Source organism: Pediculus humanus, genomic scaffold, assembly GCF_000006295.1.
Source record: "Pediculus humanus corporis 1103172108185 genomic scaffold, whole genome shotgun sequence".
Classification (NCBI taxonomy): domain Eukaryota; kingdom Metazoa; phylum Arthropoda; class Insecta; order Psocodea; family Pediculidae; genus Pediculus; species Pediculus humanus.
Genome location: NW_002987755.1, coordinates 1 through 27,995, shown reverse-complemented (window position 1 = coordinate 27,995; position 27,995 = coordinate 1). Strand labels below are relative to the sequence as shown.

The window sequence follows — 27,995 nt, the reverse complement described above, 5'->3', positions numbered from 1 at the left end:
TTTTTATTACGATCAAGGTTAAATTTTAAGATTCATTCAGTAAGCTTTCGTATTTCGTTCGAAGTTCTTCGTCCATTTTTTACTATATTTAAAAAAAAAAATTTTTTTGGGTAAAAGAAGGTAAAAATTACAATATTATTATCATTATTAATATTTATTTAGTTTGAATACGTGACCGGGTAGCTGAACGGTTATGGAGGAAACGTAAATTTTTATGTAACAAACTTGTTTGTTTTATTTTAATAAATGAATTTGTTTTTTTACGTTAAAAGTAAAAGTAATTTTATTACAATGTGTTGGATTTGTGTGCCGCGTTTTTAATTGTTTGTTATCGTTTGTTTTTCGTAGATGCAAGTTACCGCATAAGCAGAGAATTCGGTACCAATGCCCTCCGATCATCGACGGGATACGACGGACAAAATGACGAACCGATACAACATGTAGAAAGAAGACCGAGCCCGTATTATTACAGTGATATATTAAATCAAGACGATTTAGAACCGTCAGCATTTAAAAGTTATAGGAAACCGGAAACGGCAAAAAATTCAACGGTCGAACCATTTTATAGTCAATCATCGAAACAACTTGCCAAAGAAAGAAAACAACTTGAATCTTATCATCCTTTTAGTGCCAAAGAAAATTTCGAACCCAAACAAGGGGGTCTTGATTTTTACGATTTTGCAAGCGGTCGAGTTAGGAAAAAGCATAAAGTCGTCGAAGTAAATGAAAAGAAAAAACTTTCGAGGCGAACCGATGAGAAAAAAGAAGAAAACAAATTCGACGAAGAGAAAATTTTGATAGAGCGAGTGAAAGATGAGAGAAGTGGAAACGACGACGAGTACAACAGTAAGCGACAGGGTTACGTGAAGAGTATTAGTTTGGACGTGCCATCATCAATAAAAAAAAAAACTGTTCAACAGAAGAAAGAGTGTAGGAAAAGTGCGAGTTTGGACATACCGTTTGTGAGTAACGTTTCCATTGACGAAGTCGGTGAAAATTCTAACAAGTTTCGACCGATCGTACCCGTTAGAGAAACCGAAGAGGGTGGCATAGAGGGTGGTGACGAAGAAGAAGAAGATGAAATAAGAAGTAGGAAAAAAAGTTTTAAAAAATTACCGCAATACAATCACTGTTATAGAGACTGTTTGACTGGGGCACCTAAAAAAACATTCCCATGCGGCGATAAATTTTCTCCGGCGGATGTTTTGCAACACGTCATACACGGTGGTATCGATAACAAATCCTTGTTGGCAGCTTGTTTGGCTGAATGGGATGCTCATGCACGTTTGATGCGTCCATTAACGGCGAGGGCACTCACTCAATGCGCTTGCGCAATCGGTGCGCAAAAGCAGTGTGCAAGTTCTGACGAAGAAGAAGAAGAAGATTATCATTACACGAAAAGTCCTTTGTCCATAAATTTCCCACCGAGGAAAAACACTAGTTTAGATTCGATAAGGAAAAGAGATTTTTTCAAAGAACCCATACCAGATGGGAAAAATCTCGGAGATGAATTTGTAAAAGGTCAAAAGGTAAAAAGTGAAATCGACGACGGTAACATTTCTCCGTTGAATCCCCGTGAAATATTTCGAAATTGGGGCATTATAGTCAACGAAAAAGGTGGTTTCGAAAGTTGGAACGATGGCTACGACGACAACAGCGACTCAGCCGAAGCATATAAAATCGCTAGGGAAATTCTAGAAGAAACGGAAAATTGGGATTTGGAAAAGAAAAATATTCTGTTGAAACCCGAGTGCCGGAGCACGGAAAGCCTTTATGATTTTGAAAATATGAGCCGAAGGGGCTTACTCTATGAAACCGCTTTTGATTGCAAAGTAAGCAGGTCAGACGACGATCTCGAAGAACTAGACCGCGTGACCAATCATCCGATTTTACATTCTAGAATTGGTCGGAGCAAAAGTGCCGTGACGGCACCTCTGATAGAAAGTTACACGAGACCTCCTAGACCGGGAAGTTCTTTTTCGAAAAATCCACTAAAACCTTTTACCAAAGAGAAAAAATCCCGGATTTCAAGTTCGGACGCGGAAAACGCTTCCGAAGATATATCGAATATATCCGATCGGGTTAAAAATATAACATTGGTTCAAACGCCGACTCCGCCATCCACGGCTCCTCTCCCATCGAAATTTTGTGGTCACGAAGATTTCACAATGAACAGCATAAAAAGTGCACCGGAACTATCGTCTAAAAACAACAGAATCAAAGACAGTAAACTTCCGGTAAAATCTCTTCGGGGTAGAAATTCGCGACCTTCGTCACTTTTAACGAGTTTTAACGATCCTTTAATTAACAGTGATGAGAAACGTGATGACGCATCCGAAGAAAGTTTGTGTCAAAATTATCAAAACAGTAATGATAATAATATTAATAATAATAACAATAAATCTCAAAAGTTAGCACAAAAAACAGAATTAATATTAGAATTTAAAGGAAGGCCGGAAGGGGAATCGACGAATAAGAAACCGAGAGCGGCAAGGCCGAGAAGTTTGATAGGGGAAATAAGGCCGACCGTAGTTTTGGGACAGCGTAAAAACGGTCGTTTAAAATTTTCAAGCACAGAAAGCGTTGCGACGAGTTCGAGCGGCGGAAGTTTGGAAAGTATAAAAAGTAGCACGAGCGAAGGTAACAGGAGCACGACGAGTTCGGAAAGTCACAGAAGTAGCAGTTTAAGCAGTCATAGTTCGGATTCAATGAGCAACGTCGTAGCCATAACCACAGCCAATCTACAATATCACTTAAAGCAAACAAATCCACACGATACGAATAAAATGCAAAACGCTTTGTCTCCTATATCGGATAAATCATCCGTCGAACCCTCGGAAACGAGTGATAACAATAAAAACAACAATTCTCAAAAGCCGAGTCCTGAAGAAAGTCATGACAACGGAACCAACGAATCCCAGCACCATTCCCATCACCCCCACCATCAACACCATAATCATCCGCCGATGTCGTCGTCGTCGTCGCCGTTGCCACCTCCACCACCCAAGCTAGATTTTAAAGTGAAAAGAAAAACATTACAAAATAAAAATTTAATAAATTTAGGTTTACAAATGAGTTCTTCGTCGAACGAAGCTGCCCAAGGTTCCGATAGCGGTATTTCCGTCGAATCGAGAACCTTAAAATCAAGTGGAATTTTTTCTAATCAAACAGAGGTAAGAGAACGTGGATGGTATGTACTTGGTACCATCATCTCACTACCATCCCTTTTATTAATTTCAAAAAAAAAAAATTTCCAGACTGATTTTTCCGATCTTCCATTCGACATGCCAAAATTAAGACGTCGCCGACTTGTTGAACAAGAAAATGTACTAAATCGAAGACTTTTAGAAGTCGACGCGTGTACGTCAAGCAGTGCCACATCGGTTGATCTTCGTGATTTACCTTTCGATATGCCAAAATTAAGAAGGCGACTCCGACCGGGTGGAAACACCGGAGAATCTCAAGCATCATCTAGTCAAAGCGTTGCAGAACAAACCGGAAGTGAGTTCTATTTTCTTTCTTCTTTTTTCTCCTTTCTAAACAACAAAAGCAAATGGAATGAAACGGAATAAATAAAATATATTATTATTATTATTATTTCGGGGTTACGTCAACACTTCATCAATCAACTTGAGTTGTCCAGTAAGTGATTGATTCAAGACATTTATTCAGCGTAAAAAAAAGAAAAAGTCGAGTAAAACGACAAAAAGGAAAAAAAAAGTATAATAAGAAAAAAAGAAAAAACGTAAATGAAAAGTTTTCTTTTCCCCTCCCCCCCTCTCCGATATCTTCTCGAGAACTTCCCGGAAAATTTAAACGACTGGAGTATAATAATAATAATAATAATAATAATAATAATAAAAGCCAACGGCCATAGCGTGCTGGTCACACCGGTTCCCGTACGATCACCGAAGTTAAGCAGCATCGGGCGTGGTGCAAACTTGGATGGGTGACCGTTTGAGAACGCCATGTGCTGTTGGCTTAAAAGAGCAAAAAAAAAATGAGAACAAGACAAAGTAAGAACCAAAAAACAAATCTTGTTCTACTGTCGACCTGAGGCAGCTCGACGAGAACGTGAATTTCACTGCTTCTGACCCTGGCCACTCCAAAGATGTTAGTCACCGGAGCCCAGTTCAGGAGACAAATCGTTCCCATCGAAAAAGACGGACTCAGGAAGACCTTCAAGAATTGATGTGGTGCTATCTTATAATAAGTGGCACCACCGAAATTCGAGTATTTGTCCCTAAGGAATCGGGTAGAAACCTCGGATAAATACTTAAAAACTCCGACAAGTAGCCTTGTCGTGTTTAATGGTGGATAATAATAATAATAATAATAATGTTTTTTTTTTTAAAAAAGCAATATGGCGTTCGATTATGGTCAATTATTTTAAGAGTAATTAGTTTCATCTTCTTCTCCAGTCGTTTGTAAAAACAAAAAAAATTTTTTTTACTCAATCATTTTTTTTTTATTTTCCTCCATCTGACGCATAATTATACCGATTATGAAAGGTAGGGCGAGGAGAAGAAGGAGAAGGAGGGGGGGTTGTGTGTTTAAAAAAGGGCCTGGAATTATAATTTCATTTTTCCAACCTGGAAAAAAAAAATCAATCTCGATCTAGTCGGAAGAGAAAGAAAAAAAAAATTACAAAAAAAATTTATTTAATTAATTATTATTATTATTATTATTATTATTTTATTTCCTCCTCCTTCTCGTAATGACGTCATTAATCATATCATCATTATTATTATTATCGTGTGCGAAAAAAAAACCTGGAAAGTAAAACAAAAAAAAAAAACAAAAAAAAATTTCATGTCATTAGTAAAATGTTTTTTTTTAAAAAAAAAAAATCGTTTGTCGTTTGTCGTTTGTTTTGCAAACGGTTAATGGGATTTATTAATACAATGACAAATCGTCCTCATCATCATCATCATCATCATTATTATTATCATTATTAATTTTTGTACGACGATTTAATTTTTTTTATCGAATCATTTTAAATCGCCCTCCCCCCCAAAAAAAAAATCCACTAAAAAAAAAATAATAATAATAACAATAATAATGATAATAATAAAATAAAATGATTTAAACTGATGATGACGTCAGAGACCGTATCCAGGGTAACGGAATAGATAAAAAGGATCCCGCAAATAATTAATTTTCATTGTGTGGGAAAAAAAAGAGAGAAAAAACTGGTTTCGGAATTTAAAAATTTTTTCTTAATTATTCTCTTGTAATATTTGATAAATGATAATGATGACACGTTTGTACGACGACAATCGAACAATTTTCCATAATAATAATAATGATGATAATGATAATAATCCTTCACGTTTTCTTTAAAGAAAAGGAAAGAAAAAGGGAAAAAAAATCCCATCGATCAATTTCGTTTTTTTTTTTTATTCACGTTCGTTTCCGTTTCCGGTTAGAGAGAGAGAGAGACTAAGTTAGAAAAATTTTCCAGATGTTTTATTTCGGCCATCTATGACTTTATCACTGGATCTGGAATCGAATTCCATTCAAAATCAAACTCGAGGATTGAGTCTCGATTTGGAAAGAGGAAGAGGATGCGGAACGATGACCTTGAACGCATTTTCCGGCGTTGATTTAATTGATCCGAGTTTACCATTGGAAAAACAAACGTGAGTTTCCTTTTTTTCCTAAATATTGTTATTTTCTATAAAGTTCTAAACCCACGACACAAATAAATAATAATAATAATATATAATTTTTTTTTTCAGTTGGTATCACGGTTCGATAACGAGAGTCGAAGCAGAAGATTTATTAAGAAGTTTAAAAGAAGGAAGTTACCTCGTTAGAAATAGTGAAAGCGCTAAACAAGATTATTCCCTATCTCTAAAGTGAGTCGATGATTGATTGATTGACTGATTGATTGAATGGGAAGAATAGGGTTTGGTTATTTTATTTATATATTTTCAGGAGCGCGAAAGGTTTCATGCATATGAGAATACAAATCGATAATAATTCTGGACAATTTATATTAGGACAATTTAGCAAACCGTTTAATTCCATACCGGATATGATACGTCATTATTCCGTTAATAAGTTACCGATAAGAGGAGCTGAACACATGTGTCTTCTCAAACCGGTAGCAGCCCAATTATTGTAATTTTGATTCCAGTCAACTGGAGAAGAGTGAGTATGCTACTAATAATAATAGTTTCAAAATAAGATTTATCATAACAATCCGTCCGACATTTTGTTTTTTTTTAGGTTTTCCCTCTTCTTCTTCTTCTACTTCTTCTTATCAACATCGTCTGGAATTTTTTTTTGGTGACAGCTGGAGTTTTGACTCGATTCTCGTCGGATGTCGTTAAAGTGTTTTTTTTTGAATGGGGGGTTTTCCACATCTTTTTTTCTAGAATGTAATATTAATAATGATAATAATTTTATACTTAGAACGTATTTGTAAAGTCGTAAATAACTTATATAATTATTATTATTATTTTTTTTTTTATGTAAAAAATTTAAAAAAAAAAAAAAATATTGTAAAAGCTCTCTCTATATATATATATAAATGTATTTTAAGGTATATCATTATTAATGATAATAATATTTGTAACGATGAAAACAATGATGATGATAATAATGATGATAAATTTCTCATCGATTAATCGTTATTATTATTATTATTATTATTATTTATTTTTTTAAAAGGAAGCGAAAGAATGAAAGAAAAAAAAAGAAAATTTAGTACAAATGCAGAGGTTATTGACCCTGCTGGAATTTTTTTTTATAAAATCATACGTTTATGATAACGATAATAATAATAATAATGATGTTGTATACGGTGTATTGATGTGCGGGTATTTTTAGGTATTATTAAAATTGTTTTTTTTGTCTACGCCCGTCAGATTTTATTTATTATTATTATTATTATTATTAGGTTTTATTATTTTTTGTTTTATTATTATTATTATTTGTCGTTAAATTTTTAATTATTTCCGTTTCCGTTTTGAATTTTTTTCGTTGAGAAATTTTCGCAATGTTTTTTTTAAGTTTTGTTCGTTTGTTTTGTTTTTTGTTTTGATTCTTCTTCTTCTTCTTCTTATTATTATTATTATTATTATTGTTGTTATTTTTTTAAATTTTATATTTAAGTATTTTAAGATGTTTCTTTCTAGAATTTTCGATAAGTATGATAACACGTGCAATCGATAAACGTCGTACATCGAATACTGACTTTTTTTGTTTCTGGAATTTTTTTTTAAATTACGAAAATTTTTTGTGTTCAAATCGAAGCTTCCAGATTTTTTGTAATATACGTGGTACCAATTAAAGTCCACAAAAAAAAAACAAAATTAATATTTAATTTGAGCTTATCACCAACGATCTTATCACACAACTGGCCAAATTTTTAATATTTTAAAAAATTTAAATAACTTCTTCCAGGTCGTTATTATAACGTTTTTAAATTATCGAAAACCTTACAATAAATGATAAGAAATACAAAAGTGATAATATAATTGTTTACAATAATTTTTTTTTTTACACAAAATCGCTGATATTAATTCCAGAAATTTCCATGAATTTTAGTATTATTACTTCATCGAATTGAGTTACACACAATAATAAGAATTACTTTCTAGCAGTTAACATTCCAGATCTCCACAATATTATTATTATTATTATTATTGTTTCGATTCGCATTTTTCCATAAATAAATTTAATTTTTTCTCCAGAATAATTCAACATCACACAACCACAACAACCGCAAACATTTACGCGACAAACAAGGGCTTTTTTTTTAAACTGGAGAAAATTTTTTTGGAATTTTCATTTCGTGACGTGCAATATTAAAAACAAAAAAAAAAATTTATTACCATTATTATTATTATTACTATTAATAATTTATAAGGTTTGCATCCAAATAATAATAATAATAATAATAAAACTTTGTGCAATAAAGTAATGATAATGATAATAATATTATTATTACGTAATTTTTTTTATATAATTTGGAAAAAGAAAGAAAAAATTAATAATAGTAATAATAATAATAACAATAAATTAAAAAGAGGAAAAAAAACCGTTAAAATTTTTTTTTTTTTTTTTAGAAATTATTAATAATAATAATAACAATAATTACGTCATTAATATCATTATTACTATTTTGTTTTGGTAATTTATTAAAATTTATTAATTAATTTTTTTTTTTTAAATTTTTTTAAAAGTTGAAAAATTATTATTATTATTATTATTATGTCCACTATTAAACACGACAAGGCTCTTATTCGTCGGGGTTTTTAAGTATTTATCCCAGGTTTCTACCCGATTCCTTAGGGACAAATACTCTAGAATAAATAGTTTATTATTATTATTATTATTATTATTACAAAAATCTTTTGTTTATTTTATTTTGTTGATAATTACGTTCGTATTTTATTTTATTATTATTATTATTACGTATTTTTTTTTGTTTTATTATTTGTTTTAATGTTTGATGAAATGTTAAAATAATAATAATAATAATAACGTGTTGCATATTTAAAATAAAATAAAGTAAAAAAAAATTCACATATTTATTTATTTACCTAAATAATTAAAAAATTATTACTCTCATAATAATAGTAATAATAATAATAATAATAATAATAATAATAATAATAATAATAATAATAATAAAACGAAAGAGTAATAAAAAAAAAAATTAAATAAAAAACTAAAAAAAAAAAAAAAATTGTAAGTCTGTATAATTTTTATTTATTTATTTTAGATTAGTTTTACGTCATAGTTTAAGTAATGATAATAATAATAACGAATAAATAAATAAATTTATTATTATTATTATTTTTTTTAAAATAACCAATCAATCAATCAATCAATCATTCACCTATCGTTTTATCAAAATAAAATCCATTCGGTTCGGTTTAATTTATTGTTTGTTACTGTGACGTAAAATTCGCATCCATTTTTTTTTACTTTTTTTTTGGCAACCATCATTTTTGACAAAAATTAACCAATTAAAATGAACCAATTTTTACCTTTTGCTCCTCCCTCTTTTTTCGTTAATAAATTTAATTTAAATAAAAAATATAAGAAAACTATTTTTTTTATTTGATTATGTTTATTTAACGTCATCAATATAGATAAAAAAAAGTTTTTTTTTTTTTTTTCAAATCAAAACAATCGCGTTTTTTTATTAAATGACGAAATTTTTAACAATAATTACGATTTTCATATAATCATTTTAAAATTATTTTTAATAAATTTTTTCTTGGAAATACAAGAGTAATTAGCATATTCAAAATGGCAGCGAATCCCTTTGGTTTTCAATATTTTTATATTCAAAATTTTTTTTCTTTTAATATAACAATTGAAAAGCGAAGGAAGGATTTATATATATATTATAATAATATAATATTATAAATGATAAAATTAATAATAATTAAATCAAATAGTTGATCGTCCGAATAAATTTATCGAACCGTAATAAAAAATAAACAGCTGGAAGAAATTTAACTAATTATATGTATTTTGGTTTTCCTTAAATTGATTTTAGATTTTCCGGAATTATTAAAAGGTGGTTGGAAAATTTACGGATAGGACATGTCTTCATGTCGTAGAATAAGAAAACGCTATAAGTATAGTCTATAAGAAAATGATTTGTAACGGTAATAAAAAAAAAAAAAAAACGATCGAAACGTCGGAGTTGGAATGTTTATCGAATGATATATATATTATCATATAATAAAAAGTCTGGAAAATTCGACGACGACGACGACGATGACGACGACGATTTTACATGAGAAAATCCCACGAGTGAAATCCGTATTAATATGAAAGTTTATTTTTTATTTTTTATTTTGTTTTTGTAAAAATCCTCCTTCTTCACTTTTAATCTCTGAACCTCCTTCTCTCCTCACCTCACCTCTCCCTCTTCCCGCGTTAATCATCACCACAAGAGTTGGTTGGATCCCCTGATGTTTTTACATGTAAAAATTTAAATTTTTCCTCAACATTATTATTACCATTTTAACTTTAATAAATTTTTATTTTAAATTTTTGTTTGTTTTAATTTCGTAAAGTGAAATTTTTTGTTTGCTGTTGTTGTTGTTATTGCCTGACTAAAATATCCTTAATGAATTTAAATTGATCTTTTATTGACTTTTTTATTTATTTTTAACAACCACCATCATCGCCATCTTTGATTTCTTTTTTCTTTTAATACTTTCGATTTAAAAACGTCTATCAAAGTCTGTTTCGAAATTTTCCCCCCCATTTTTGTTTTCCATCAGGTGAAAATTTTTTTAAAAACTAGTCTCAGGTGTTTACACGCAACGTAAAAAAAAAAAAAAAATTTGGAAATTTCCAGTTTGTTCCAGTCCGAAAATAAAGAAAATTTTTTTTTCTCCATTGAACGTATTTAACATAAACATTTCTTCGGATTTTAGTAAAATTTTATTTTACGATAATAACTATAAGAATTTATAAATTGTAAGAAACTTTTCAAAAACTTACTAGCCGTAAACTACACCGGATGTGATAAAGTCTTATCATTTGGGATTAAGTTTTTGAAAGTATAAAACATAATGGAGAAATCTAATGGAAAATTAGGAAATGGATAAAAAGTCTGAAAAGAAAAAAAAATTTTGAAAATGAAAATAAAGAGATAGTAGTGTGGCACAACTACTATTACCAGACTCATTTAAATTGTTTTAAAATTTTTGTTAAATAAACTTCCGGTTTATAAATAAATTAACGATTATTCGAGAAAAAAAAATTTGTTTTTCTTTATTTTATTTTGAAACGAAGAACAAAAAAAAATTATAAAATTTGTACACGAAAGCGCAACATTTTCATTCATTTTACGTAAGAAAAAAAAACTAATAAACCCTACGAAGGATTTCCTTTGATTCCTTTTCTTTCCATTTTCCAAAAAAAAAAAAACCTTCCCTGTTAAAAGTAATAAATGAAACTTTTTTTTTTTTTATCTTTTTTTTTCTTTTAAAAAAAAGTTTTACTGGATGTTAAAAAAAAAAGTTTAGTATGTAAAGCTCATTATCAAGTTAACACTTAGTTTTAACAAAAAAAAAAAAATTTACTCTAAACTTGGTTAATAGAAAAAAAAAAAAAGAAATTTTTTTTTAAATCTAACAATCGGGTGTAAACAAACAAAGGAAAAAAAAAAGGTTTTTCTACGAACGGTTAAAAGGTGGGGAAGGGAGGGAAAGTTAATTAATATTATTTAATTTTTTAATTTAAAAAAAAAAGTGTACAAAGAAAATTTTCTTTTTCCTTCTTAATCGTTAACGATAATTATAAATAATCGACTTATATACATATTAATTATTATTATTATTGATAAAGGTTAAAAGGTTATTAAAACGGTTACCTAAATACTTTTTTTTTTTTTTCGAGAAAATTTTCAAACGTTTCAAAAAATTTTTTTTTTGTGATTGATTGATTGATTCTCTATGAAACCTTTCGTGTTTTTATATTGTCTTTTCAAAATTGATACGCCCTGATATTATTTTTGTGACCCATTTTACACACCGCCCAATAGGGATGGATATTTTCAATAAAGAATATGACGTCACGTATTCCCCACCGACCTTTTTTTTGTACTTTAATACGAATCATTTGCACTTTGTTATAATTATTATTTTTTTTTTAAACTCTTTTTTTGTTTGTCATTTTTAAAGATGCAAATATTGATATAGAGTAACACACACACACACACATGTTGTGACGTGTCGTAAAATATATAAAATTTAATTATTTTAAAGACTCGAGTTGGAAAACATATGTAAATAAAACATATGACCTTATGACATTTTAAAATACATATGAAAATAATTTACGACGGCGAGTCGTCGAGTAGTTTCGAGATAACAAAATTTTCCACCGTTGACACACACACACACACACACGCACATCCTACCCCTACAAAATAAGAAAATTCTAGAAAATAAACAATTAATATTAACAATCGATAATATTTACAAACGGTTTATCAATTCTAATATCAAAACAATATTTACATACGTAAACATTTAAATTCATGTTAAACCATTAATATATATTAAAACGATGAAAAAAAAAATTTTTTTTGCACTTTTTTTTTAAAAAAAACTCATTCTCACGTAAACTAAATATGGGATTAACAGGGAAAAAAAAATTTATAAGAAAAAAAATTAGAAAATTATCGTTTCGTAAGTTAAACGTATGCGAAACTATTTTTAAAATAAAAATTATTTTCGACCAATCAAAAAAATGTATTTATATTTAATTTTCCGATGTATCGCAATTCCCGCTCTATCGGCAACATTTCGAAACTGAATTTACAACAACATCCAATTTTACATTTTGCCCTTATACATATATATATTATTTATTTTTAATTTTTTGACTTTTGCGCGTGTTTTTACGCGTCATTTTATCAATATATAATTAATAACCGTTATTATTATTATTATTATTATTATTATTATTATTATTAATAAATAATTTCAAAATGCGAATTGGGAAAAAAAGAGAAAAAATTAATTAAAATATTTACAAAACAAAAGGAAGAAAAAAAAAATTTTTTTTTTGAAATTTTATACGAGTAAAAAAATTTTGTCATCGTTAATTCTTTTTGTTTTCCAAATCATCATCATCATCATCATCATCATCATTATTATTATCATTATTAATATTTGATATATTATATTTTACTTTTAAAAAATATTAAAAAAAATTAAGGTTTAAATTTATCAACGAGAGATTTAATAAAAAAAAAATATTTGTAATTAATTTAATTTTTTTTCTTCTTGTTCTAATTATTATTATTATTATTATTATTATTATTATTATTATTATTATTATTATTATTATTATTATTATTATTATTATTATTATTTAGCATTTCATAAGTTAAAAAAAAAATCGTCTGCTTTTTTTTTAAAGACTCACACGAATAATATTTATTAATTATCGAAGACTAACTCTAAAAACAAAAAAATAAAAAATAACTCTATCGTTTTTTATTAATTACGACGATAATTTATTATTATTATTAGTTCAATAAGTTTACGATTTTTTTATGTGACGTCATATATCATCATTATTATTATTATTACTTTTCAAATTTTTTTTTTTTTTAACCCGAACGTCAACTTCTGATAAGTCATTAAAAAAAAAATTTTTTTTTTTTTTTTTTAAAATGATTTTACGAAGACTGTGATTATTATTATCATTATCATTATTATTACGTAATCGTCATCATTAATAATAATAATAATAAATAATTAATAATATTTTTAAATCGGAGAAAATGGGGGGATAGAAGAAGTTAGAGAGGAGAAGAGGGAAGGAAGGAGGATTTTTAATAAAAATAAATTATTATGTTAAAGTCAGAGAAACGAATCAATATCATCATCATCGTCATTATTATTATTATCATCGTAACGACGACGACGATGACGAAAGAAAGAAAAAAAAGGAAAAATTTTTTTTTTTTTGTTAATTTATATAAATTTGTTCGAACGAGAACGTCTGTCATTAATTTATATTAAAAAGAGAAAAAAAAAAGTTTTTTTTTTTTTTTATGGTGGTCGTCGTAGGTTTATATAAGAAAAAGCAGAAGACGTTAAAGTGTACATAATAATAATAATAATAATAATAATAATAATAATGAAGGAAATATATATATATATATATATATGTATAAGAAAACGAAAATTAAGAAGAGAAATAATAATAATAAATTAAATAAAATTAATTAAACGTAAATAGTTTGCAAAGTGTTTGTTTTTTTTTTCTCTCTCCGCTACGTTTCTTTATAGCGCTATAAAACCACGGACTATAGCAATAATAATAATAATAATAATAATAATAATAAATATAAAATTCGTCGAATATTTATATAGAAAAATAATTAAAAATTTTTTTTTAAAAAGAATTTTAAATTAATTAATAAGAATTTATTATACGTATCGAATGTTAGGTTTTTTTTCACCCTAAATTTTCCGTATGTACACCCACGCATTCAACCTCTTTCTGTCTCTCTCTCTCTCTCTTTCACTCTTTGATTAATAATAATAATAATAATTTTCATCGAAGAAAGAAGAAAAAAAATAAAGATTCGAACGAAAAGAAAAAAAAATGTTTTCGCGTGATTTTCTAATCATTTCAACCTTTTTTGGGATTTTAAACATATTTTCCCTCTCTCTCTCCCATCATCTCTTCTCTCTTTCTCTCTTTCATCATCTCCTATCACTCTTTCTCTCTCTCTCTTTTTTTTTTCCTTTTTTTTTTTATATTTTTCCAACACTCTTTCCTTTTTTTTTCTTCTTCTCTCTTATATTTTTCTTTTTCTCATCATCATTCTCTCTTTCTCTCTCTCACTCTCTCATTTAACCTTTTTTTTTTTTTACTTCCTCAACCTTTTTCTAATATATACGATATTAGGATATCTTATTTTACCGCCGAAAAATTTTTTATCTATCACCCACCTTCCCCCCTTTTAAAAATTATTTTTTTTAAAAAAAAGTTTTTTAGAATACCTTTTTTTTGAGAGAGAGAGAGGGATTTTTAAAAAGTCTTTTACTCATAAAAAAAATAAGAACTTTTTTTTAAACGTTTCTGGAAAAAACTGGAACTGGAACTGGAAAAATTGAAAAAAAAAAAAAAATTTTCTTGTTCGTTATTGTGTGCGATTGAGAATTTTTACTCCCCAAAAAAAAAAAATCAACTCTCATGTCTCGGTCCAGTTTTTTTTTTTTTTTCGAACGTGAAACGTTTTTTTTTTTGTACATACAACAAACATTTTTATTTTTTACAACAGCAACAACAACAACAACAACAACCTTATCATATTCTTTTTTCCCCATTGTTTGTTTTCTAAAAATCTAAGCCATCATTTAACTTATCCATAATAAAAATCATATTTTATTATTGTTTTAAGTATTATATTACCCTACCCTATGGGAAATTTGCACCTGCATTTAGTGCATTAGCTAACCCCCCTACTCTTCCCCCTCCCTTCTCCGTCCCTCTTTTAACCCCTCCCATCTCCTCCTCTCCCTCTTCCGCTTGTTTTTTTTTCGGTTTTTGTTTTTTTTTTTAATCAACATAAAAAACAAAAAAAATTCATCGGAGTTTCATCGAAGCGGAAAAATAATAATAATAATAATAAATTTCGACCGTTTATTATTATTATCATCATCATCATTATCATCGTCGTCGCCGTCGTCGTCGTGACGGCTGAAACGATTTCATTTTGTTTTTTCATAATAATTAACAAAAATATTTGGAGTTAACGAATCGAATTTTCGACTTGGGTTTAATGAGTTTAAAAAACGATAAAGAGAAAATAATTTTTTTCGGCGGATGCTGCGTAAAAAAAGCTACATAGGGAGAAAGCTACATAGGAGCTGGAAGATGGGGGGAGTGGGTGAACGAAGGGAAAAATTTTGAAATTAGTGTTAATTTTAAAGGGTTGAAAACGATGCATTAGAGAGAAATTTGGAAAAAAAAAAAAGGTGGCGAAGTAAATTGGGTGTTTTTACATTGCGTAATAAAATTTATTACCGACTACGTCACCACTGTTTACTTTCACGCACTTAAAATTTCTTTTTTGAGGGAGGTAGAGAGGTAGAGAGGGAGGGAGTGAGGAAGGGGAAAGTAGATGAAGAAATGAAGAAAAAAAAAAACTTATTTTCGGTACATTACTTCTTATGCCTTGAATTTATTTCTTAGCAAATAAAGCAATTAATCAAAATTTATCTATCTTCTTTTCTCAAGAAAGAGAGAAAGAGAGAGAGATAAATTGAAAATTGATAAACGCTCGCGCGCGCGTGTGTGTGTGTGCGAGAAATGAAGAGAAAATTCAAACAACAAACAACAAACACACAAAATTTTCAAAATTTGTTTTTTTTATTTTCAAAAAGAGATATTTTGAGATTTTCAAGCTTATCTTACATAATTATAAACGTGTGCACATTATTATTATTATTACTATTATCCCCCCTCTCTCTCTCCCTCAGTCTCTCTATATCTCTCTCTCTCTCTCTCTACATATCTTTCTCTTTTCGTAACTATCTTATATCATATTCATGATTTGAAAGCATAATTTCTGTAATTATTAAGCTTATGTATATCTATTAAGTACAAAAATTATATTTTAAGAGCAAAAATTTTATTAACTAAAAACAAACAAACAATCGTTAAATTACACAACAAACGAAAGAAACAAACAAACAAATACAATTTTTTTTTTCTTTTTTTTTGGTGAATAATTTTTAAGAAAAACCAAAGAAAAAATTGATTGATATTAATAAGAAACGTGAAAAAGTTTTCGAATTATATAAAGAAAGAGATAGATGGATAGAGAGAGAGAGAGAGAGAGAGAGAAGTGCATTACATAAGTTAGAAGAAGAAAAAAAAAAGCAGAAGACGGATGGAAAAAAAAATTATATATTACATTTTATATATACATCATTCGAAATCGTCACACATTGGTAAGAAAAAAAAAAATTATTTTTCAGATTAATTTTCACGATAGAAATTTAACGATTACGCCGCGTAATTATTTATTATTATTATCACAAGACTGGAGAAAATTTTTAAATGAAAAAATTTGCGTTTTTCCAAAAAAAAATCGTTAAAAAAAAAACAAATCGTGCGCAAATAATTCAAATGTGTCTTTTCAAATATTCGAAACGATTTAAATTTATTTGTTTATTTTTTTTTTCATCCACAGCCTTCTAGATTAAACTTCTCCCCGGTCATCGCTGCCTCCTACATTTTTTTTTTTTCGAAAAAAAGTTTTTTTTTTGGTTTTGAAAAACAAAAATGAATCGTAATCTTAACGGTTAAAAGTCGAAACAATAAAATGTTTAAGAGAAGGGAAGGGGAAAAGGAAAAGGAAAGAGACAGAAATAAGCAATTTAAAAACCGAAAAGACGCCATATTGTTTTTATTGCTTAATATTATTAAAATTAAATCATTAAAAATTGTCTATTAAAATTAAATGGGGGAATAGGAGAAGGAGAAGGAGGAAGAGAGGGAGGAGGGGAGGGCGGACGAAACGACGGGACGGTAGGGGGTAAGGTAATAACGAAAAAACATTTTCGAAAATAAAATTGTTTTTCTTCCAGACGACAGACAAAAATCGTTTTAATTCATCGAGAAAAAAAAAAAATGTCAACGTATCTAAATGGATCGAAAATGGAGAGTAAAATATATATATATATGTTTTTGTTTGCACGAATCATAAATCATAAATTTTCAAGAGTTATGAAAATCTTTCGAAACATTTACGAAAACGTGGACGACGACTGTAACGTGAGAATCTGTTTCCGGTTTTTAAAATAACGTGGAATTAAATACGTTTTTCGACCGAAACGTTTTTCCTCGCATTTATTTATTTAGAAAGAAAAAACCCGTTTATTTATACACCGAAACAAATCGTTCCTTCCCCTCCCATCCCTTTCCTCCCCTACGTATTAATAATAATAATAATTTAAAAATTTCTTTTTTCAGGAGGGAGGGGGAAGAGGTAGGAGGGGTAGGAGAAATTAATTTTTTTTTTTTTGAATTTTCTTCGTTCGTCGCGATTGAATTCAAACGGAAGAGAAAAACTTTTTTTAAAAAAAAATTTTTATTCCAGTTCCAGTTTTTTCCAGCCTCCTCCCAATTTTTTTTCTCCAGTCTTTTCATTTTTTAATTTAATTTAATTTATACCATGTATATATTTATATATATAATGTGATGTTTATAAATATATATATATATATATATCGCATTTTTACCATCTGGTTTGACATAATATTTATAACGCGGATGAAAGAGGATGTGCTGGAGGAGAAATTCTGGACGGGGAATGGGATGGTCCTTGGAAGATTTTCCCAGAAGGCGTATATACACATATAAGCCTTTTCCGGGAGGTGGGGGGTGGGAGAGGGACAGGAAGAAAAGAGAACGGGGTGGGGGGTTATTTCTTCCTTTTACTTTCTCTTTCTACATTTTCCTATTTTGGCTCTTTATTTGCATAAGCTCTGCCAGCTAAATTTGTTTTTATGATTTATTATATTATTATTATTATCATTATCATCATCATCATCGTCGTCATCATTATTATTATTTTATATATATATATAAATAAATATAAATATCATTTGATTTATTGCGTCTTCCTTGCTTGCTTTTCATTTTTTACTCATTCGTAAAATTTTACGGGTAACTAAATAATAATTTTATTATTATTATCATCAAAATCTAATGCCACGTACGCACACGCACACGCACACGTACACACGCGCGCGGGCATGAATAAATGAATAAATATTAATAATAATAATAATAATATATTTTTTTTATATTTTTTTTTCTCCCGACGTTAAAAACGACGTAAGATGATATTATACGGTGACAAGGTTAATAATAATAATAATAATGATAATGATAATAAATTATCGTTAAGTATCGTTTATGTGTTCGTTTTTTTCCGAGTTTATTATTATTATTATTATCATCATCATTATTATTAAATTATACGATTGAAAGTATGATGACGATATCGATATATTATGAGAAAAAAAAAAATTATTCGTCTGGAATTGATAACAAAAGTAATTTTTTTTTGCGGTCGTCGCGAATCATAAAAAAAAAATGTTGAATTTTAAAAAAGAAATAAAATATCAATCGGTAAAATAAAATCGTGTAGTAAGAATTTTAAACAGAGAGAGAAAGAAAGAGAGAGAAAGAGGAAGAGAGGGAAGAGAAAAATAATTTTAAAGTGAAAAAATTATCATTATGAAAAGATTTCCGGTTTTAAAATAAGGAAGAAAAAGTTCCTGAAAAAAGTCTATACATAAAAAAGTCGTGGCGGAAGACAAAACAAAAAAAAACTGTTTTAATAAACTTTATCGTGTCAATAGAAAAAATAAAAATAAATTAAATAATAATTTATGTTAATGATTTTTATTACGATAATAAATAAGTTTGAATAAGTTTAAATTTTGTGTGCTCGCCACTGATAAGACGGATTAAAAACTTTAATCCGAATAAACAAACATTTATTATTATTATTATTATTATTACTAAAAAACTTTAAATCGAGGTTTAAAGAAGGATAAGAAAATTTTAAATCATCTTTGATTTTGATTTATATAATCCTTTTCCAAAAAAAAAAAAACCAATACAAAATTTTTTTTTTTAAACGTTTATATATACGAAGTTAAAAAATAATTAAAAAATTATTATTATTATTAATAAAAAATTATTCTTCGAATCGGGGTAAGTAAAAGAAGAATAAGGTCAAAAGTTCAAAATATTAAATTATTTAATTTCTTCATTTTCATTTTCATTTTCATTTTTTTTTTTTTTTTATCTTTATTATTTAATTTTGCGGTTTAAAAAACTTTTCTGTTTTTTTTTACTGCAAAAAAATAAAAAAAAAAAAAAGTTTTTTTATGTAATTATTTTTGGCCATTTTTTAGTTTTTTTTCTAATTTTTTGTTTTTCCAGGATTTTTTTTTTTTGGAAAATTACTTACAAACATGCAAACATGCGGGGGAAAAAAAAATAAAAAAAATTTTTTCAATAATAATTTTTATACTCTTTTTGGGTTTTTTTTTTGATAATTTTTTCATAAAACTTTTTTCTTTCAGTTTTATTATTATTATTATTATTATTACTTACTTGCTGGAATGAAAAAAATTTATTTTTCTCCAGTTTTGTAAAAAAGATCAACGAATAATCGACGACAAATTTTTTTTTTTTTTAAACAAACGCGGAGAGAATCGATGCCACATTAAATATATTTACTTACGATGGTAAATATTTCTTTTCGTCGTACTAGTGACACGTTTAATTATTAAACGTGGCATTAGGCAATTATATTAACAATATTTTAAATTATTATTATTATTATTTTTTTTTGTCATACGTTCATGACAAAAACGTTTGATGTTCGTTAACCATAAAATAATTTTTTAAAAAGGCGGAGGGAAGGGGGAAGAGGAGGGGAAAAGGGGAGGGAAAGACAGGGAAGAGAAGGGGAAGACAGGGAATAAAAATAAATAAAAAAATAAAAAGAAAACGAAACGTGTACTATTTTTTTTTTTTTTTTTTTTACATAATTCAACAATTTAATATTTATTTATTTATTTTATCATTATCATTATTATTATTATTTATTTATTTATTTTCGTAAATTAATAATTTTACACAATTTATAATATATATATTTACAATTAATTTTATTTATTTATTTTTATCATCATCATATATTATTATTATCATTTTAACCAAAAAAAAAAAGAAAAAAAAAAGTCGAGGCGGAAGTAAATTATTATCCATTTCATTTATTGATTTTTCTCCTGAAACAAAAAAAAAATTCAATTAAAAAAAATTTCATCGTTTAAATCATTATTATTATTATTATTAATACGTGGGTTAAATTTTTTTATTTTTTATCAAGTTGGTATAATTTATTCTTAACTGATTATATAAAATTTGAGTTTTACCCAATAAAATTTTTTGGTAAAGGGATAAGAAATTAGTTCGAATGAGATGAAAACTAACTAACCGAAACAACATAAATTAAACAAAGTCCCAAGATGAAAATTTTTCTCACTCTCTCTCTCTCTCACTCTCCTTCTCTCTCTCACTCTCTTTCACTTTCACTAAAAATCATCGAATGAATTTTATAAATGTGAGAGAAAGAAAGAAAGAAAGAGAGAAAACGATAATGATGATTATTATTATTATGAGACCCACGGGGGTCAAAAGGTGTCTTTGCAAAACAACCGGAAAATTTTTGCGACCTTCTCCCCCCATTCTCCCCTCTCCCTCTCCCTCACCCCTTATAAAAAGCTTTATTAAGATTAAAGTTCGAAAGCTTTTTGAATTTTATAGAAATTTAAGCTTATAAAGAGAGAGAAAGAGAGAGTGAGAGTGAAAGTGAGAGAGAGTGAGTGAGTGAAAGAGAGAGAGAGAAAGAGAGAGAGAGAGAGAAGGAGAAAGTGAGAGATAATTGGTTTCACCCTTAAAAAGAGAAAATCTTTTTTTTTTTTTTTTTTTTTTTTTTTGTAACTAAAAGTGAAAATTTAATCTTTTTTTTTGGAAGGGGGTAGGGGACGGGGGAAAAAACTCGAAGGAAATTGATTTTATTGACTATTTAAATATTTAAGTTATTAATTACATCGTAAATAATAAATTATTATTATTATCATTATTTATTTTTTCTTGTAATAATGAAAAAAAGTTAAAAATTAATGAGGTTATTTATATTTTTTATTATGATTATTATTGTTCATCATTTTTTTAAAATGTTTTTGTCGTTCATGTTTATATATAGGGATTGTAGAGAGGAAGAGTGGGGGAAAAGAGAAGAGGGAGGGTGAAGGGAAGGTTAGGGGAGGGGGTAAAGGCGTCACAAAAAGTTTTGTTATGATAACAACGTTTTAATAGTTTTATTTTGTTTTTTGGTTATCATTCGATTCTTATTAATATTTTGTAAGAGAAATAAAAAATTCAAAGAGTGAGAGGAAGAGGAAGAAAACTGGAATTTTTTTTTCAGAACTTTCCGAAATTTTTTTTTTTTTTTAGGTTTTAAAAAAGTGCGAAAGAGAAAAAAAAAAATTAAAAATTAAAATGTTTGCAATTGAAAACGAAGCACGAATTTTTTTTTTTTTTTTTTCGAAATTGTATTTTCTCGTTTTTTTTTCTCTTCCTTTTATGGAGTTTTTTTTGAGGAGGGGGGAGAGAAGAAAACTTTATAGTGGTTTTCCATTTTTTTTTGTTTTAGTTTTCTAAGTGAAAAGTTTTCCTATATATATATAAGACCGACTATAAAAATAAATAAATATTTATTCTTTTTTTTTTTTAAAAAAAAAAACTTTGATAATTTCTTGAATTTTTTACAATTTTTTTTTTTTTTTTACGATCTTTAAACACTTTCATTCTTACTCTCCTTCCCCCTTCCCTTCCTCTCGCCAAAAAAGGCAAGTAAATATTATTATTATTTATTCAAAATGCCGGTACGTCGTATTTGGGAGAGAAAAACGTTTTTGTCATTTCAAGAGGAAGATAGTAAGAAATTATTATTATAATGTTGTTTTTTATTTGTTATCGCTATCATCGTCGTTATCATAAACATAATATTTTTAATTAATGATTATTTCGATCGAAAAAAAAAAAAAAAAACAAATTTAAACGTGTGACAGCCTTGGATTTATTTAAAACGAAACATTTTACGCGCGCTACATTTAACTTAATTGGCTTTAAAAGGGAAAAAAAGCTCTTTCCAGTATAAATTTTCCGTATTGAAAATAATACAATGGATTACGCGCTTATATCGAGTACTCTGACTCGACGGTGACAATAAAAAAAACGTTTACCCCCCCCCCCGCGCCCTTCGCGCGTGGGGTCACCACCCCACGGATCGTTAAATAAACAAACAGAAAAAAAAAATTTACTCACCCCTGACGCGCACGGGTCCACAATAAACAAACGAAAAAAAAAATTTTACCCACCCCTCCCACGGATCGGAAACGAATGACGAAAATTTCGACCAATGAGAATGAGTTTTTAAAATCGTCGCGACGCGATTGGTCAATTTAAAAAAAAAAAACATAAATATTAAAAAATATATAAAGATTCGAAGGATGTGGAAATTTTTTTCGCTTTTCTTTTTCTTTTTTCCTTTCCTTGCGATTATTTCTCACGGGTATTTAATCATTCGTCGTTGTTTTTCAAACGGGATAAAAAATAATAATATTGATAATAATGGATCGAAATGAGTTTAAGACAAAAAAAAAAAACCAGACAAAGAAAAAATTTTTTTTTCATGCGGCAGCAAAAAAAAAAAAGAAAATGGAGTCTTTCTTTTTTTTTTTTTTAAATATTATAAACATTTTTGCCATTCAATTTATTTCAATTTTTTTTTTTTTTTAAAGTTAAAAATGGTTGCTTTGTTGTCAAGCAAAAGTCAATCTCCGGATTTTTGATGAATGCTGACGTTTTTTTGGGTGAATGAACATTGAGAAGTGTTTTTATATATACCAAAAGTTCCTGCTCGTCTTCTATTCTCTCTCTCTTTTTACAATCAATCTATCTTTTACCACCCACTCCCTACCTCTATCTCTCTCTCTCTCTCATTTTTTTTCTTCCATTATTTTTTATCGTCTTTTCAGTATCACTGTCTACTTCTTAAAATTGATGCTTGAAAAAAAAAAAAATTTTTTTCTCTCATTCTCTCTCACTCTTTATATGGATTTATTCTTCACGACGATAATAATGATGATGATGATATAAAAAAAAAATGTACGAGGACAAAAGTGATAATGATAATGATGATGATAAAAATTGAATTTTTAAAATTATATTGACGAATTGTCTCTTTTAGTTAACGTTTACTAGAATTGAATCGACTCGAAAAAATTTTCCAGGTTGTAAGAAAATTTTTTTTTTTTTGAATTCTGCGCATGGGTCAATATTTTAGTCGACTATTCTCTCTCTCTCTCTATCTCTTTCATAATTTTATTAAAAATCTGGTGAAATCTCTAACGGATTTAATATTAAAAATCAATTAAAACAAATTAAAAATGTTTTTCTTCTTCCACGAAAATAAAACAACCGGAAAATGACGACGACGACGACGATATTTAATAATTTTTCCTTTTAACTTTTCATCATTCATTCATTCATTTTATTATTATTATTATTATTTTTCTTTTGAGTTTTGTTTCTGGTCAACAATTTTTATAAACTTTTATAAAAACAAAAAAATGAAAAAGAAAAAAGATTTATTTCTTTTTTTAAAAAAAAAAAACCTCTTATTCCATTTATTCAACAAAAAAAAATTTTCTTTTATTTTCACAAGTACCAATTCAAATCTTTTTCAAAAAACTTTCTTTTTTTTTTTTTTAAACTAAAATGAAAGAGGAAAGAAAAGAAAAGAAATTTCAATAAAAATGTTAGTTCGAAAATAGAAAAACCGCCATTATCATCATCATCATTATTATTACTTAAGAGAAAAATGGCGGGAAAAATTTCCCAAAATAAAAAATTTTCGATAAAATAATTCCCTTTTTTCCTCCCTTTCTCTTCCCTTCCCTCTCTTTTTCTCTTTAATAATTAACACGTCAAAAAAAAAAAAATTAAAATTTGTGTGACGTCATTAGAAAAATAAAACAAACAAACGTGAATGTGTGTGTTTGTGACGTCACATTACGAAAAGTTTTTTTTTTTTTTACTTCCGTTCGAGTCTCGTATTTGAATTTTTTTTTTTTTTTGTTAATTGATGCGAACCTTTTTTGACCTTTTCGACCTTTTTTTTTTACTTCTTCATTTTTTTTCTTTTTTTTTGTATAAGGAAAATTTTACGTGAACGCTATAGAACGAACGCATTAATAATAATAATAATATTTAACGTTAACTTTTTTTTTTCTAATTTACGTAAAAAGTAAAGAAAAAAAAAATTAAAAATAAATAAAAAAAGGATGGAAAAAAAAAGGTTGTCGATGAATGAAACGTAAAAAAAAAAGAAAAGCAGAAGAAACGCACAGCTACACGAAAAAAAAATTATTTATTATTATTATTATTATTATTTATTTCCGACATCAAAGGAAATAAAAATAAAAAATAAAATTTTTTTTTTTTTAACTGACGCGAACCGTCAAAAATTTTTTTTTATAAAGTCGTAAAAAAAATAAAAAATTATTAATTAACTAGCAGACGACGTTAGAGAAATTAATTTTACATTGCGTTAATAATAATAATAATTATAATAATTACAATAATAAAAACCAGATTATTATTACTAAACAAAGTTTTTGTTATTTTTGTTTTGTTTTTAATGTTGGCAACGCGTTGAGTGGGTGCGAGAAAAAAAAAAACAAAAAATTTTATTGCACTTTTTATTATTATTATTATTATTATTATTATTATTATTATTATTATTATTATTATTATTATTAATAAATTCTAGAACTTTTCGTACGTGATAAAAAAAATGTATATATTTTAACAAAAATTTTCAATAATTTATTTAAATAAAAAAAAAAAAAATTTTGTATTTTTATCATTTCGGATGATAAGTAATTTTTTTTCATTTCTTTCCAAAAAAAAAAAAAGTTTCTGGAATAAAAATAAAAGAAGAAGAAAATTTTTTTTTATTTTTCCGGCGAAAAATATATATATAAATTTAAAAAATTTTCTGGAAAAAAAATAATAATAATACTTTTGGGGATTCGAAGGGATCTTGAAACGTTTGACAAATAAAAAAAAATTTTTTTTTTCTCTTCTTTTTTTTCCTTCTTCCTTTTTTTTTTTTTATTTAATTTTGCCGTGAAACGTTTTATTATTATTATTATTATTATTATCATCATCATTATTATTATCATCATCATTATTATTATTTGATTTCCGTTAATTTATTAATTAATTAAAAATAAATAAAATTAATTATTCGAATCGTTTTTTTTTGCGATAAGTAAATAAAAATCGAAAAAAAAAATTTATTATTATTATTAATAACATTATCATCATCATCATTATTGTTATTTTAAAAGAGGATCGGGAAGAAAATTCCAGAGAAAACGTCATCATTCCAATTAAAATTTTTCCAAAAAAAAAAAAATTGTAAACGAAAACCCGAAAATAGAAAAACATTTTTTTGTTTGCTTCCCTTAAATTTTTTTTAAATGTTTCTTTCTCTCTCTTTCTCTCTTCCACACATAGTTTTTCCATCACTCCCTTTCTATCCCTCTCACACGGTAAAAAAATTTTCCTATTATCAATGGTGACTATTTCCGTTTAAATAAAATGTTTAGAAAATTTAATAACACGTCATTGAATCCGTCGGCGTCCTCTATCAAAGGGTCATTGACCCATTTACTATCGGTCATTTTGATAAAATCCCCGAAAAGATAATAATAATAATAATAATAATAACAAGATTTATACGTCACGAAAATTTTTTTCTACTACTCGTAAAACTATAGTAAAAATGACACTCGCATATATTTAATATAAGTAAAACGATCTCGCTCATATTAATGTTATGCGAGGTAGTATCAAATAACAAACGTTTGGAAAAGTCGAGAGGATAACAACAACAACATGCAAATAATTAATTTAATTTTTATTATTTTTTTCTTACCTATTTTTAATTAGATCCAAACTTATGAAAAGAAAAAAATTGTGCGGCGACAAACGAGGAAACAACAACAACAACCAGAGGCTTCAAAAACAATTTTTTCCTTTTTTTTTTTTTTCTTCTGCTTTGACGGTAACATATTTCGTAATAAAAAAAAAAAAACGTTACGTGTCGTAAACTTTTTCTCTTGTGATATTTTTCCTTTTTATTTTTCATCCTCTTCTTTTTCCATTTATTTTTTATTTTTTGTCCATTTAATTATAAATTAAAAATAAATATTTTTCCATTGAATTTATTCCATTGAATTAAAAAAAACAATTAATTAAACGACGTTCGTTTATTTTAACAAAAAAAAAACCTTCGTCGTCCATTTTGTTTTTTTTTTTTTTTTGAAATGAAAAAAATAATTTTTTTTTTATATTACTCACGGAAAAAGTATTATTAAAAATCATTTTCAATCAATCAATCAATCAAATTTTTAAAAGAGCTTTTTCCTATTTTTAATTTTTTCGGTTTCCGTTTGTTGTTATTTTTTTGATGTTTTTTATTTTTTGTTTTTGTTTTATCAAGCATTATTTAAATTGTTTTCCGTTTTTTAAATACTCATATCCGGTATATCGATTTTACATACTTCCGCTTTATCGATATATCGTTCGATATAAAAAATAAAAACAACACTTTTCATCGTTTGTTTTTTAAATTATTGTATACGAAATTTATTTTACTAAATTAAAAAAAAAAAAAATTTTTTTCTTCTGCTAATTATAGCGTTTTAAAAATTTTCAATAAAGCCATAGATAATAACAAAGAAGAAAATTTTATTCCATTTCCGGTTTTTAGTTTTAGTGCACGTACGTCGTCGCGTTTTACGTTTTTTTTTTTCTCCGTACGAATAAGCGTTTGTTTAAACAAAAAAAAAAAAATATTTACACTAATAAAAAAAAAAATAAGGAATGTGTTTGTTTTTTTCCGATGAGCAAAACAAACGGAAATGCCAACATAACAAAAACTAAAAAAAAAAAAAAAAGAAATTTGTCGTTTAAGATTGTTATGGTGCGACGAAAAGAAGAAGACACAAACATAAAATTAAACAATCTAAATGGGAAGAACGATGGTGAGCTTGTCCTCCATGTTGCATAGCAGCCGGATATTCACCTAAAAAATTTTTATTTATTTATTTATTTATACGTTAAAATTTAATAACTATTTCCGGTTTTTTTTTTATTTTTGGGAAACTTACCGTTAAGAACGTGTACAGTTATACTTTTACTTTGTGCGTTTGATGGATTGCACTGATATCTTCCGCTATCAGAAGGTTTTGCTTTTTGTATTAGGAGAAAACTAGTTGTTACTTCTCCTTTTTCTGTTATCACGCTTACTCCACCTCTTGGTGAATCGTAACTGATTATCTATTAATATATATTATTAAAAATAATTTTTCCGCCATTTTTATTTTTATAAAAAAAAAAAAAAAAACTTACAGCGTCGTTATGATTCCAAAATATGTAGGCAGGCGGTTCTGGACTGTACAAAACTACACAAGTCAAATTAATTGTGCTTCCTCTGTCTATGTAAAGATCTGGAGCTCCTATTATGTTTGTTGTCGGCTCTGTAATTATTATTATTATTATGACGTCATTAAAATATAGATGGCATTTGTTGCTTAAAAAAATCTGGAAAAAGATCGGAGGGAGAAGGAAGAAAAAAAAAAATTGAAAAAAAACGTGGAGCACGTAAAAATGAAGGAAATGATAAATATATATATATATATATACGTAACAGGAAAATAAGAAATGAAAAAGTTGAAAAAGACGGAAAAGAAAAAAGAAAGAAAAGCGGAGAGGAGGAGTGGCGAAGAGGGAGGGAAGGAGGAGAAGGAAGG

The 27,995-nt window shown here is 27.2% G+C and overlaps 2 protein-coding genes across 2 annotated transcripts; one reads left to right on the top strand and one right to left on the bottom strand.

The window, feature by feature from the left end:
• Positions 1-246: 246 nt before the first annotated feature.
• Positions 247-6,130, top strand: Phum_PHUM417170 (uncharacterized protein; the record flags this gene model as incomplete). Its single annotated transcript, XM_002428982.1, has 6 exons — positions 247-277; positions 349-3,173; positions 3,258-3,501; positions 5,465-5,642; positions 5,742-5,861; positions 5,941-6,130. The coding sequence occupies 6 exons, from the start codon at positions 247-249 to the stop codon at positions 6,128-6,130; spliced, it is 3,588 nt and encodes a 1,195-aa protein (XP_002429027.1).
• Positions 6,131-27,161: 21,031 nt separating this feature from the next.
• On the bottom strand, positions 27,162-27,995 carry Phum_PHUM417160 (uncharacterized protein; the record flags this gene model as incomplete). Its single annotated transcript, XM_002428981.1, has 4 exons — positions 27,162-27,268; positions 27,354-27,522; positions 27,595-27,722; positions 27,927-27,995. Coding segments are annotated over 4 exons (473 nt in total), but the record flags the coding sequence as incomplete, so codon positions are not given.